Raw genomic sequence first — 14,077 nt, 5'->3', positions numbered from 1 at the left:
GTGGACTCTGCAGCTAATACTCAGGTTATCAGCCTCGGTGGCAAGCTTCCTTACCTCTGAGCTATCTTGCCAGCCCAAAGCTAGGACTCCTAATGCCTGTGGTGTATCTGGACTAGGGCTGTATGACGAAGCTGTAGAAGGTGGAGGATTTGGTCTAACCCCTCCCAAGGCTGCAGAGGTCTCTCAGCATTGATCCCTTTTCCTACTGGGTTGTCTTAACTCTGAAACGTTTTTCTCTGGCTTCAGGATCTGGCTGTAGCATGGGCCAGGCCTTAATTCATAAACTGGATTTCCTTGGTTTTTAGTCAGCTAGAAAGAAGCCTTAACAACAGCTTCCCTGGGGCTGGCAGATGCAGCTCAGTGGTGGAACATGTGCCTACCATGCACAGGAGCTCCCCCCACCCTCCGCCCCGGGTTTGTTTCCCATGCACCGAAGTTGACTAGTTTAAAAAAATGTCTTCCCTGGGCCTGGGCGCAGCACATTTAGTTCTGACAAAAACGAAGCAGTTAAGTGAAGGTCTTGCCCAGAAGATTCCTGAGTGTGAGCCCCAGCTTGTTCGTTTCCCTCCTCCTAGCCCCGCAGGCCTCACTGTTTCCGTCTGCCGCCTCCACTGCCCATTCTGCTAGTTGGGCCTGTGGTGTATGGACTTGTACATGATGAACTGTGAACTTCTAGCCACTTGTAGCGCCCTTGGGTACTTGGAAGGAGGCACTTACCACAAGGAGCCGGATTGCTTGGGTGAGTGCTCTTTTGAGTCTGGTGAATTCCTCCAGCTGTGGGTTCGAGCAGTACATGGCCTGGGCCGCTTCCTCTGGGCTTCCAAGTGTTTTATTCTGTCTCTGAAGAGAGTGTGAAGGATTTGATCCGATACCTGAGGCACGAGGACGAGACTCGGGATGTACGGCAGCAGCTGGGAGCTGCACAGGTCCTGCAGAGTGACCTCCTGCCCATCCTCACCCAGCACCGCCAGGACAAGCCTCTCTTCGATGCTGTGATCAGGTTCACTCCTCAGCCTTTTTCACTTCTGCCATATGCAGCGTCTTCGTTGGCAAGGAAACCTCACAACTCCTTCATTGTCTCCCCAGGCTGATGGTAAATTTGACTCAGCCAGCCTTGCTCTGTTTTGGCAGCGTGCCAAAGGATCCTAATGTACGACACCATTTTCTGCAGGTTCTAACCTACCTGCAGGCCTATAAAGAGGTGAGAAGCCTTCCTCCAGAGGTACTGGTCGGCGTTTAGAGGGGAAGGGAAGAAAAGGCAGGCATTACCTATGGACTGTTCTCTGTTCCACAGGCCTTTGCCAGTGAGAAGGCATTTGGAGTTCTCAGCGAAACCTTGTATGAGCTACTGCAGCTGGTGAGTAAGTCAGCGTCACACACATCCCACAGGCCACTTAGTCTGCCCACCTCTGCTGGGCAGAGGAAGACGGTGACCTCAGCCCTTAGAGATACAGCAGCCTACTCTGGAGGTTCTAGCCACCTTGGGACTGCTTCACCCCAACCCTCACCCCCAGCCTCCTTTCTTTGCTTCCTTACTTTCTCCTTTCTTTCTTTTATATATTTTTTTTTATTTAATTTTTTAAGAAATTTTTTTTTAATGTGTACACTGTAACTGTCTTCAGACACCAGAAGAGGGCATTGGATCCCATTACAGATGGTTGTGAGCCACCATGTGGTTGCTGGGATTTGAACTCAGGTCTTCTGAAAGAGCAGTCAGTGCTCTTAACAACTGAGACATCTCTCCAGCCCTATTTCTGCATTTTTATTTTTAGAAATTTACCCAATTGTGTGTGTGTGTGTGTGTGTGTGTGTGTGTGTGTGTACAAGTGCACATAAAAGCCATAAAAAATGAAGGTGTTTTTCTAGACACCTGACTTGTTGCGTGTGTGCTGGGGTCTGAACTCTAGTCATCACGATTGTGTTAAGAGCATTGTTAACCACTGAGCCATCTCTCCAGATACCTTTTCCTTCGTTTTCGTCCCAATTCTCAGGGCTCACTCAGTTTACAGCCAGTCTTTTCTCCTTTTGCCCAGGGATGGGAGGACCGGCAAGAAGAGGATAACCTGTTGATTGAACGGATCCTTCTTCTGGTCAGAAATATTCTCCATGTTCCAGCCAACCTTGAGCAGGAAAAGGTGAAGAGGGCCTGGGGGCACTCGTTAGGGTGAAGCCCCTCTCTTAGGCTTTTCTGTCTTCTGTGAGTCTGGGGGCTAGCCTTAGCCACAGAATGAGTTGGGGACTCTGACAACATCCTGAGTGGAGCTGAATGTGTCCTCTCCTCTCCACTGCTCAGAAGGTCGATGGCGACGCCACCGTCCATGACCGGCTTCTCTGGGCAATTCACCTCAGTGGAATGGACGACTTGCTCCTCTTCCTGTCCAGCTCGTCTGCTGAGCAGCAGTGGAGCCTCCATGTTCTGGAGATTGTCTCCCTCATGTTCCGAGACCAGGTGAGGCCTTACCCTAGTCTCTCAGGTCCGAGGAGCCCTAGCCGTGATGGGGCATCACCTGAGGAGGGCAAGTGATATGTGCCCTGGCTGTGGCTTCCATCCAAGGCCCATCAACAGTTGCCAGTGCTGTTCTCCTTTCCTAGTAGGAGTGAGCTAAGGCTAAAAGACGACCGTCCTGGCTGATCCTTCCCTCTTGTTCCTAATCCAGAACCCTGAGCAGCTCGCAGGGGTGGGGCAGGGGCGCTTGGCTCAGGAGCGAAGCACAGACACAGCAGAGTTGGAGGTGCTGCGCCAGCGGGAGGTGGCCGAGAAGAGAGCTCGGGCCCTTCAGCGAGGAAACAGGTGGGTGGCCGGCTGCTCTGCTGTGATCTGACTCACGGGCAAACACGGAACACTCGCACCAATATGAGGCTGGGTAATATTTTAAAACTAACTCTCACAGAGCCGCTGATGAAAGAGAATGGCCTAGTACTTGGAGAGAGCTGAGGAGTCATTGTGGACTTTTTTTTTTTTTTTTACTTGAAGGCACTCTCGATTTGGGGGCTCCTACATTGTCCAGGGGTTGAAATCCATTGGGGAAAGGGACGTCGTCTTTCACAAAGGCCTTCACAATGTGAGTATGCATCGATATGTGGAGAAACTTGAGAAGATTGGCTTTCTCCGGAGTTAAAGCTGCTCTGTCCTGGCTTAGAACATTGATGAGGACTCACGCATTGACCATATCATGTCCACCGATGGTCTCGCCGCCACCAGAGGCAGACATCCTGCTAGGCATAGCCAGAACTTAATCTAATATAATGCCTCTGTCTTAATCTCAGCTCCAGAACTACAGCTCAGATCTGGGAAAGCAGCCCAGGAGGGTGCCTAAGCGTCGCCAGGCTGCCCAGGAGCTGTCTGTTCATCGACGCTCTGTCCTGAACGTGAGGCTCTTCCTCAGAGACTTCTGCTGTGAGCTCCTGGAGAACTGTTACAACCCGCTCATGGGCGCAGTCAAGGTGAGAACCCAGGAGCTCATGGTACAGTCAGGGTGAGAGCCCAGGAGCTCATGGGCGCAATCAAGGTGAGAGCCCAGGAGCTCATGGGCACAGTCAAGGTGAGAGCCCAGGAGCTCATGGGCGCAGTCAAGGTGAGAGCTCAGGAGCTCATGGGCGCAGTCAGTGTGAGAGCCCAGGAGCTTATGGGCACAGTCAGGGTGAGAGCCCAGGAGCTCATGGGCACAGTCAGGGTGAGAGCCCAGGAGCTCATGGGCACAGTCAGGGTGAGAGCCCAGGAGCTCATGGTACAGTCAGGGTGAGAGCCCAGGAGCTCATGGTACAGTCAAGGGGAGAGCCCAGGAGCTCATGGGCGCAGTCAAGGGGAGAGCCCAGGAGCTCATGGGCACAGTCAGGGTGAGAGCCCAGGAACTCATGGGCACAGTCAGGGTGAGAGCCCAGGAGCTCATGGGCACAGTCAGGGTGAGAGCCCAGGAGCTCATGGTACAGTCAGGGTGAGAGCCCAGGAGCTCATGGGCACAGTCAGGGTGAGAGCCCAGGAGCTCATGGGCACAGTCAGGGTGAGAGCCCAGGAGCTTATGGGCACAGTCAAGGTGAGAGCCCAGGAGCTCATGGTACAGTCAGGGGGAGAGCCCAGGAAGGATGTCTGGGCAGTGAAGGGTAGAGATGCTAGCCGGAGCGATGGTGTGGCCAGTGCAGGGCAACCTGCCAAGGAGCCCAGGGAAAGCTGACCTTGGAGTGTGGTCTACACAAGAGTGGGGCCCTGACAGAGTAAAGCTTCTGAGAAGTGGGTTATTATTAGCAAGACTAAAAAAGTTCTAGGTGGGGCTGGGGAGGTAGTTCAACAGTTAAGGCTTCCTGCAGAGAGTTTGATTGCAGCACCCAAGTTGGTTTGCTCAAAGCTGTCTAACTATAGCTTCAGATCTAATTCTCTGGCCTCCAGGGACAATCACACTGAAAATAAAGTGAATCTTTTTTTTTTTTTTTAATAAGAAAATAAAGGCTCTGGAACAGTTTCCCCAGAGAAAAGGGAAGGGAATATGAACAGAGGAGAGCTAGAAGAGGCTGGGAACTGTGGATTCTAGAAAATACTGTACTAGCATTCAGGGTCCAGCCCTCATCACAGGCAGGAAAGACTGGAAGGGAGCCAGCCGCCTGAGGCTGCAGCGTCTTCCGTTAGGATCACCTGCTTCGGGAGAAAGCTCAGCAGCACGATGAGACGTACTATATGTGGGCAATGGCTTTCTTCATGGCCTTCAACCGAGCTGCCGCCTTCCGCCCCAGCGTCGTTTCTGAGACCCTCAGCGTCCGTACCTTTCACTTTGTGGAGCAGAACCTCACCAACTACTATGAGATGATGCTGACGGACCGCAAGGAGGCCGCCTCCTGGGCACGCAGGTGAGGGGACAGCCGTTGGGGGCCGCAGGGGCTCCTTGGCCAAGTCTGAACACCAGAATCTTGGATGATATTTTCCTTGTTCAAGGTTGAGGTGGTCAGGCTAGGGTGTGGGGACTAGTGGGACTCCTCTCACTTTGAAATCCCCTTGAGGGGAGGTGCTGACACTTCTATTTGACAGAGCCTTCAGCTGCCTCCATTTTACCCTTTGCCCTCCATTTTGGCAGGATGCACCTGGCTCTGAAGGCCTATCAGGAGCTGCTGGCCACGGTGCATGAGATGGACATGAGCCCCGATGAGGCCATTAGGGAGAGCAGTCGCATCATCAAAAGTGAGGCCCTGGCCTGGACTCTGAGCCTGGCCTTCCCATATCTTGCTTCGACTCTTGTTCTTCCAGGTCTAACATCATTTCTCCTTTTCCATTGCTTTCTTGTTCCCTCCCCTAGACAACATTTTCTATATGATGGAGTACCGGGAACTATTTCTGGCACTCTTCCGGAAGTTTGACGAGAGGTACCATCCACGTTCATTCCTTCGTGACCTGGTGGAAACCACTCACCTCTTCCTCAAAATGTTGGAGCGCTTTTGTCGGACCCGTGGGAACCTGATGGTGCAGGTACAGGGCAGACCCAGGGTGTGGGGACAGCTATAGGAGGAGGGAAGGACAGAGGCTTGTGGCATTGCCAGTGTGGAATTGCCCATTGAGTTTACTTTTCATCTGTGTCAAAAGGGAAGGTAGAAGGCACACCAGCTCTGCCACATGTTCATATGCACAGCTGTGTGCACACAGATTCACACACACAACAGACACACATACAAGGTGGTAGATCAGGCTAGTTCTGTATCAATCACAGCTATAATACACTCAGGCAACCCATGTCAGTCTCCGAGACTGTGTCCAAAACTGGGTAGTAAATGAAAAGCCAAAGACAAAAAGCCAGGGACAAAACTCCAAGGATGGCTGCAGAAATAGACGGCTCAGTGGTTAAGAGCACCGACTGCTCTTCCAGAGGTCCTGAGTTCAAATCCCAGCAACCACATGGTGGCTCACAACCATCTGTAATGGGATCTGATGCCCTCTCTGGCATGTCTAAAGACAGTGACAGTGTACCCACATAAAAAAATCCCAAGGAATCTCTTAGAGATACAGATTCTGCTTGGTAAAAGCATGTTTGTTTTTGGTATGGGGCTAGCAAGATAACTCAAGGTAAAGACATTTACTTCTGGGTCTGGTGACATGAGTTAGATCCGTGGAAGGAGAGAACCAGTTCCTCATGTTGTCCACCTCTGACTTCCATATGTCTGCCTGTGCGACCCCCCCGTAATAAATTAAGGTTTTTTTTTGTTTGTTTGTTTGTTTTTTTTAACCAGGATCTTTCTATATTTAAGGTTGCTATAGTTTAAAATTGTGTCAGTGCTGAGGTAGAGCTGTGGCTCAGTGATTAAGCACTTGCTGTTCTCTGGGTGTGACGGAGCAGGGCTTTAATGCTAGCACTGGGAGGGCAAAGGCAAGCAGATCGGTCTACAGAGTGTTAGTTCTAGGACAGCCAGAGCTGTTACACAGAAAAACGAGGTGTGGGGGGGGGGGATAGAGACAGAGCGAGAGAGATTGGTCCAGGAGTGTCCGTCAGCATGTGACTTGTGTTTTGCTGCTGAAAGCCATAGATGTGACCCAGTCCACTCCATGGTTGTTATGAAGATGAATAAAAGCTGGGCCTTTAATCCCAGCACTTAGGAAGTGGAGGCAGGAGGATCGATGAGTTAGAGGCCAGCCTGGTCTACTTAGTGAGTTTTAGGATAACCAAGGCTATATAGTGATACTCTGTCTCAACCCCATCTCGCCCCAGAAAAGTCAAATAAAATGGACATGTGGATGGGGAATTCCTGAGGATGGTGTTTGACTCGAGGACTTTACAATCAAACACATCAAAGGCTAACTCTAACTCTTACTCCAAGAAATAGCATCTTATGTTTATCTGTGTCATAGTTCTTAACCACTCAATGGCATCTTCTCCTGATTTGCCTGTTTCTCCTAGAGGGCAGGGAAATACAGTGCCCATGGCTGCTCCTCCTCCTCCCGGGCCTCCTTGGCCTCCTCCCCACTGACACTACTGGACAGAGGCTTTGTTACCCCTGCTGCCTCTACCGTACAGTGCTTTCCCCACAGGACAAAAGAAAAAAGAGAAAAAAGAAAAAGAAGGTCCAAGACCAGGGTGTTACTTTCTCACATAGCCCTGGGGAACTGGAGGCCTTGTGGCCAGCCCTGGCCGAGCAGCTGCTGCATTGTGCCCAGGTAGGTGGTTCTAGAGCTGCACCCTTTTCAGGGCAGTACTCTTGTAGGTAGTCTGGGTTTGCTCCTGCTTTGCTCCCATGGCATGTCTGTCTATAGGACCCTGAGCTCAGTGTAGACCCCATCGTTCCCTTTGATGCCGCCTCAGAGGTGCCGGTGGAGGAGCAACGGGTGGAAGCCATGGTGCGGATCCAAGACTGCCTTCTGGCTGGCCAGGCCCCACAAGCCCTGGCCCTCCTGCGGTCTGCCCGGTAAGAATCCTGTGTACCAGCCCTCCTGGGGTGCAGGGTTCTCAGAGTTCAGAAGAGAAGAGTCTGAACAGAAGCTGTGGATGTCTGTAAGGAACACCAGGTATCTAGTTAGGGTGTTTTGTTTTTGAGAATTGTAAGAAAACACAGTTTACTAAAAAAGAAAGAAATACAATTCTTCCAGCCAATGTTAACCATGGTTCACATGTTGATGAATGACCTCTCAGTGTCTGCCCTGTGTAGAGATGCCATGTTTGCCTAGGTCACGGGATATGGCATCCCTGTGTAGATATAGTCAGACTTATTTTCTGAGTACGAGCATTTTGTCTGAATATATGTACGTGCACTGCAGGTGCTCCTGTTACCTGTGGGAGACAGAGAGGATTTCAGATCCTTTGGTTATGAGATTGAGCCCAGGTCTCCTGCAAGAGCAGTGTGCCTTGTGAGAACAACTCCCTAGCTTGTCTCTTCTCTGGGTTAGTGGCTTACACTCTTCAGTCAACAAAGGAACTAATTTTTCCTTCGAGTCCTTTAATCTGCAGCTCCATTTCCTGAGATTAAAGCCTTTTCTGTTCATCTCCAGGGAAGTGTGGCCTGAAGGAGATGTGTTTGGCTCTCCAGTCATCTCCCCGGGGGACGAAGTGCAGCTGCTGAAACAAATCCTCTCCGCGACCCTTCCCCGTGAGTCCTCATTCTTCCCGTCTCTTCCGAGTATGCTCTGCACCAGCACAGCAGACCCAGCAATCCTCACTCTTTGTATAGGGCAGCAGGAGCCAGTAGAAGGAGATGCAGAGGAGGAGGAGGAGGAAGAAGAGGAGGAGTTACAGGTGGTCCAGGTGTCAGAGAAGGAGTTTAACTTTTTGGACTACTTGAAACGGTACAGGCTGAGGGGACTGACTGGGCCTAAGAGGATGAGCAGCCTCTGTCCAGTGCTGAATATTTTCCTCCATGCTCTGTTGCAGCTTTGCATGCTCAACCATTGTGCGGGCCTATGCACTTCTCCTGCGGAGCTACCGGCAGAACAGCGCTCACACCAACCACTGTGTTGCTAAGATGCTGCACCGGCTGGCCCATGACCTGAGGATGGAAGCCCTGCTTTTCCAGCTCTCCCTGTTCTGCCTCTTCAATCAGCTGCTTAGTGACCCAGCTGCTGCAGCCTACAAAGTGAGGGGCTGCCAAAGGGGGTGCTCGGTGGGTGGTGGGTGATTCTTAAGAGAAAGGAAGGATAAGGCCTTAGGGCAGAGATGAGGACACAGTGGAGAGGTCAGCAGGCAGGTTGAGGAAGCTGCATGGAGGATAGAAGAGATGTAATGGGGCTGGAGAGGCGGCTCAGTGGTTAGAGCACTGACTGCTGTTCCAGAGGTCCTGAGTTCAATTCCCAGCAACCACATGGTGGCTCATAACCATCTGTAATGGGATCTGATGCCCACTTAAGTATCTGAAGATAGAGACTATGTACTCACACACATGAAATAAATAAATCTTTAAAAAAGAAGAAGAGATGCAGTGAATGAGGGAGAGGCAGGCTGGGATTTATTTGAGTTGATGCTGCGGTAGCCGGTAGCTTTTTTTTCCAACAGGAGCTAGTGACTTTTGCCAAGTACATCCTTGGCAAGTTCTTTGCGTTGGCTGCAGTGAACCAGAAAGCGTTTGTGGAGCTGCTGTTCTGGAAGAACACTGCGGTGGTTTGGGAAATGACCCAGGGATATGGCTCCTTTAACAGTGGGTAAGCTCAGGGCTGGGGACGGATGGGAGACGAGGAAGGTGGCACAGTCACGGGGTCATTTGCGGACCATTTGACCTAATGTTTCTTTTCCTTTCTGAGGCAAGGCTTATGAGGTGAAACACTTTTCCTGAGGTTACCCAAAACGGGAACAAGACTGAGCCTAAGTTTTCTGCTACCGTTAGTTTCCTTCTCTGTCACCAACCTTCACAGAGGCGGCGCTGATGACAGTGGGCTAGGCCCCACAGTTCGCTGTGCTTCCTTAAGCGGTGCTTCAGGCCAAGCTGTGTGGCAGCACCTCTGATGCCAGCACTTAGGAGACACACAGTAAGGTCAGAGTTTAAGGTCCACCAGATTACATAGCAAATGTAAGGCCACCTGAGTGATGTGAGACTTTTGTAAAATAAGGTAGGGCTCACACTGGTGCTTATCCTCTGGTCTCTTCTCCCTCACACTAGTGTCTTCCTCTGGTCTTTCTCTCTTTCACACACACACACACACACATACACACACACACACACACACACACACACACACACACACACACCAAGTGTCTACCTCTAGTCTCTCTCTTCCCTCTAGTCTCTCTTACAATGTTTTTTTTCCCATTTTGCTTAGTCCTTGGACTGTCAGGTTGTATAGGCCAAGATCAAAACTTTCCTGGTTTGAGCTCTGAAGTTCTTCAGTGGAGGGTAAAGGAAGAGGCATGTTTTAGGTTTCCGTTGAATTGCCTGCTCCACCCTTGGGCCGGACATGATCAGAGAGAATTTGGCTTGTCTTTAATCCAGTGGTCTCCTTACCCCGTTCCTTTCACCGTTCAGGTCTTCCAGCCACAGAGCCCCTGTGTGGAGCCCTGAGGAGGAGGCCCAGCTTCAGGAACTATACCTCGCCCACAAGGATGTGGAAGGTGTGAGGCTGTGAAATCTCAAGATTCTGTGAGGAGGGCAGTCTAGGCCGCAGACTGCTCCTTACTGCCTCATTCCCTCTCCACCACAGGTCAGGATGTAGTGGAAACCATCTTAGCGCACATGAAAACTGTTCCTCGAACACGCAAGCAGGTCATCCACCATCTGGTAGGGATGGGCCTGGCTGACAGTGTCAAGGACTTCCACAGGTAAAGGGCTAGGCTCTGGAGGGAGCTGGGGTAAGGAAACCTTAATTTGCTTCAGACCTCTCCTGGCACTGACCCCTGTCTGAATAGGAAAGGGACCCAGATTGTCTTGTGGACGGAGGATCAGGAGCTGGAGTTACAGCGACTCTTTGAGGAGTTCCAGGATTCCGATGGTGAGTAAGGCCTCGGGAGCTGCGGAGGTAAAAGCCAAGTTGCCCTGGCTCTATGCCTCTTTTCCCACCTTCTGTTCACTTGCTACATTTGTATCACTTGGGGTGAGCTGAGTTAGCCTCTGGTTTCCATCATTCCTTCCCAGTTGCTCTAGAGCTATCATTCAAACTCTCTGTAGATGTTCTTGGTCATATCATGAAGAATATCACAGCCAAACGTTCACGCGCTCGAATCGTGGATAAACTCTTGGCCCTGGGGTTGGTGTCTGAGCGGAGGCAGCTATACAAGAAACGGAGAAAGAAGTTGGCGCCCTCTTGCATGGTAACCATCATCTTCTGGCTCTTCCAGCCTGGGCCTCACCCCACAAAGCACTTGTAGGACTCCTCCTGCCACAGGCTGTTCAGACCGGGACCCTCTGAGGGTGCACAGAAGCCAGAAGCTCCCTTAGGCCCTGAGGCCATCCTCTCATTCCTGTGTCTAATGAATTTTAGCAGAATGGAGAAGAGTCCCAGAGAGATTCTTGGCAGGAAGATCCAGAAGAGGAAGAAGAGCATTTGCCAGAGGGTGAGAGCGAAGACGAGGAGAGCGAGGAAGGTTTGCCCTCTGGACAAGTTCAGGGCAGCTCATCTCTCTATGCTGAAAACCTCGGTCAGAGCCTGCGTCAGGAAGGTGAGGCCTTCGGTTGGGAGAGATGTCGGAGGTGGAGGGTTAGGAAGGGAGGGGGCCAAGTGTAAGTTTCCTCTCTGCCCAGGCCTCTCTGCTCCCCTCCTGTGGCTCCAGAGCTCCCTGATCCGCGCAGCACAGGACCGAGAAGAGGATGGTAAGCACACTGGACCCTGGGTGGCCTGGGCCTGGTGTGATCTGGAGCAGTCCTTTTGTCATTGTCACCGTGTGCTGCTGGCCCTGTCTGCACCATGTCTGCAGGCTGCTCCCAGGCAATCCCTCTGGTGCCTCTGACAGAAGAAAATGAGGAAGCAATGGAGAACGAACAGTTTCAGCATCTGCTACGCAAGCTAGGGATCCGGCCCCCCAGCTCAGGGCAGGTAAGTGTCAGAGCAGGACGGCGTCAGCCAGGATTTCGGTCCTACTCAGCGCAATGTTCTGTTGCTCCAGTCCTCCCTGCTGCGTTGCCTTTGCCACCCAGGATTCCCCGTTAGGTCCCTGATCAAGTCTGTCCGCTCTCGCCTCCCCTCCCCCTCCACGCTGCCCCTGCTCTGTGCACTGATGCTTCTGTGTGTCGCCTCCGGGAGGCACCACACCACCATCCTGGACTACTTTCCACTCTGCACATGGTTCATGCATAACCAGTTGATCTTCCCAGTGGTACTGGGAGGCTGCAGTCACACAAACAAGGTCCACACACGCAGACATGTGCACACCCTCACATACCTTCTTCCTGTTGACCCCCAGCCAGCCTTACTTCTCAGCCTTCCAACTCAGCTCCACACTTCTCAGAAAGACAGTCTCGTTGCCTGTCTAGTTGCCCTGGTGCCCCTTCCAGTGGCTCCATAGCATCTTGCTTTCCCCCATTGATTCTGAGTGGGTCTTACAGGTTCACTCTTTACGTGACCAGATCCTTTCCTGTATTCATTGCTAACAGCGGTGCTTACAGTGAATGCTGCCTGGTGAACATAGCACTGAGCTAGATGCTGGGTGTATAGTATGAGTAGTAAGTCTGGTTCACAACTGTGGATCATTCCCAGTAGAGGGTCATGTTTACTCAGTGAATACTAGAGCAGACGAGCCTCCAGAACCTGCTGTGTTCCTGTAGGAAACCTTCTGGCGAATTCCAGCCAAACTGAGCTCCACCCAGCTTCGGAGACTGGCAGCTTCTTTGAGTGAGCGAGAAAACAAGGAGGAAAGAGAAGAGGAGCCAGAGCTGAACCCAGAAGTCCTTGGAGAGCGGAGTCCCAGTGAGGAGCTCCGAGCCAAAGCCCGTAAGAAAAAAGCAAGCCTGGTGTCTCCAGAGGGTAAAGTGCCATGGTTACCTCTTGATGACTTACTGTGGGTGTGAGGCTCTGAGGTGTTCGAGACGATGCAGGGTCAGTTCCCTAACTGTGTCTTACTTACCTTACTTCAGAGGAGGCCACTGGGGAGGAAGAACACAAACCAGTGCCCAAAAAGCGGCAACTTCTGGACAGTGACGAGGAGGCCACTGGGGAGGAAGAACACAAACCAGTGCCCAAGAAGCGGCAACTTCTGGACAGTGACGAGGACGACGAGACGGGGAGGCAAGGTAGGGCTCTGTCTGCAGTGGAGACCCTAGCCATTCGCCTTATTCTTTTACATATTTGGATGTTTCTGTCTCTTACCTGTCTGTCATTCCCATAGCAGTGTCGGGAACTCCGAGAATCCACAAGAAGAAACGGTTTCAGATTGAGGATGAAGATGAGGATGACTGAAAGCCAGATGCCTTTGACAGATGCTAGTTGGAAGGCCCCGAAGATACTTTGCCTGCCTGCATTGAAAGCGTCTTCTCTACATTGACAGCCCGGAATTTTAGGCAGCAGTGTTGGGTGGAGTCTTTGCAGTCAGTCCTTGACTCAGGTTCATTGGTGTTTGAATCCGTTTTGTAGCAAATGAAAAGACGGGTGAGATATTCATGGTAGCCTCTCCACCCTGGACTGTGTTGTGGCTTCAGACAGGGAGCTTTGTAACATAGGACATGGGTGTTCATTCTGTCCTCACAAGGCACTGGATTCCTCCACTTTTCTTTGCAGTGGTTGGTCCCAGGACACACGATTGTACCCATTTCTGCAGTTGAGGTACTGTTGGAGTGCACTACCCGCAGGCTGACAGACATCCTTGATTTGTGTTTCATATTAAACATGTAACATTAACAGTTGCTGATCTCACAGCAACCAGCCAGCCATCTGTGTATTTTTGGAAGAACTTTAAGAGGAAAGTTAAAAGACATTTCTGAACTGAGCGTGGCATCATGAGCTTCTAATCCCAGCCTGTGGGAGAGGCAAGGGGGTTTTCATGAGGGAAAGAGTGATACACCCTATACCTAGGCCAGTAAATAAATGTAATTTTAAAAACAGAGACTTTTCTTTTGTCTTCTCCAGTAGATACAGTGGCAGTGTCACATGAAGATGCTTCATCTTGTTGGCCACGGGCTACATGTCTGTTGGTTCAGCTCCTCATAAGGCTTTGATAAGATGTTGAATTTGAGGCTATTCTGAACAAGCTAGTCAAACTCTACTGTAAGGAAGACAAACAAACATAAAACACTGGGAATAAATCATGTGTATGTTTCCAAGTGTATGCCAGGTGTGTGTGCAGGTGCCCACAGGCCAGAGGAAGGGCCGGATCCTCCGGAGCTGGATTCGAGTAGTTGTAAACCACTGGATGTGGGTGCTGGGGACTGAAAACAGTCCTCTGGAAAAGCATTCTTACTGGGAGCCTGGTCTATAGAATGAGTTCCAGGACCGCCAGAGCTATACAGAGAAACCCTGTCTCAAAAATCAATCAATCCATGTAGTTGAAGTTTCGAACTAAGTACTCTTCCTTTTTTGTTTTTCTCCCCCAGAAGGGTTATCCCATCCCATCATAATCTGGCTGTACTCCCTTTTGACTGTTGCCCTCAGAGCTCAGACCTTCAGAGGAGTTATGAAATGAATTACGTGAGCATGATTGATTAAAATCATTGACCACTCCTTTATTTGCCCCTCTTGTAGCCTTGGAAAGTCAAGGGT

The 14,077-nt window shown here is 51.1% G+C and overlaps 1 protein-coding gene across 1 annotated transcript; it reads left to right on the top strand.

Moving 5' to 3' along the window:
* Nucleotides 1-642: 642 nt before the first annotated feature.
* On the top strand, nt 643-13,174 carry TIMELESS (timeless circadian regulator; the record flags this gene model as incomplete). Its single annotated transcript, XM_080935917.1, has 28 exons — nt 643-739; nt 847-1,000; nt 1,087-1,201; nt 1,295-1,357; nt 2,034-2,135; nt 2,294-2,449; nt 2,658-2,791; nt 2,975-3,062; nt 3,268-3,444; nt 4,622-4,839; nt 5,064-5,167; nt 5,283-5,452; nt 7,004-7,129; nt 7,226-7,377; nt 7,958-8,055; nt 8,137-8,251; nt 8,337-8,538; nt 8,955-9,100; nt 9,919-10,004; nt 10,094-10,211; nt 10,299-10,381; nt 10,558-10,700; nt 10,871-11,048; nt 11,131-11,199; nt 11,304-11,422; nt 12,151-12,349; nt 12,460-12,615; nt 12,711-13,174. The coding sequence occupies 28 exons, from the start codon at nt 643-645 to the stop codon at nt 12,779-12,781; spliced, it is 3,639 nt and encodes a 1,212-aa protein (XP_080792043.1). The 3' UTR covers nt 12,782-13,174.
* Between the last annotated feature and the right edge of the window lie 903 nt (nt 13,175-14,077).

Source organism: Micromys minutus (assembly GCF_963924665.1).
Source record: "Micromys minutus genome assembly, chromosome: 22".
Taxonomy (NCBI): domain Eukaryota; kingdom Metazoa; phylum Chordata; class Mammalia; order Rodentia; family Muridae; genus Micromys; species Micromys minutus.
This window is presented reverse-complemented; position numbering and strand designations above follow the sequence as displayed.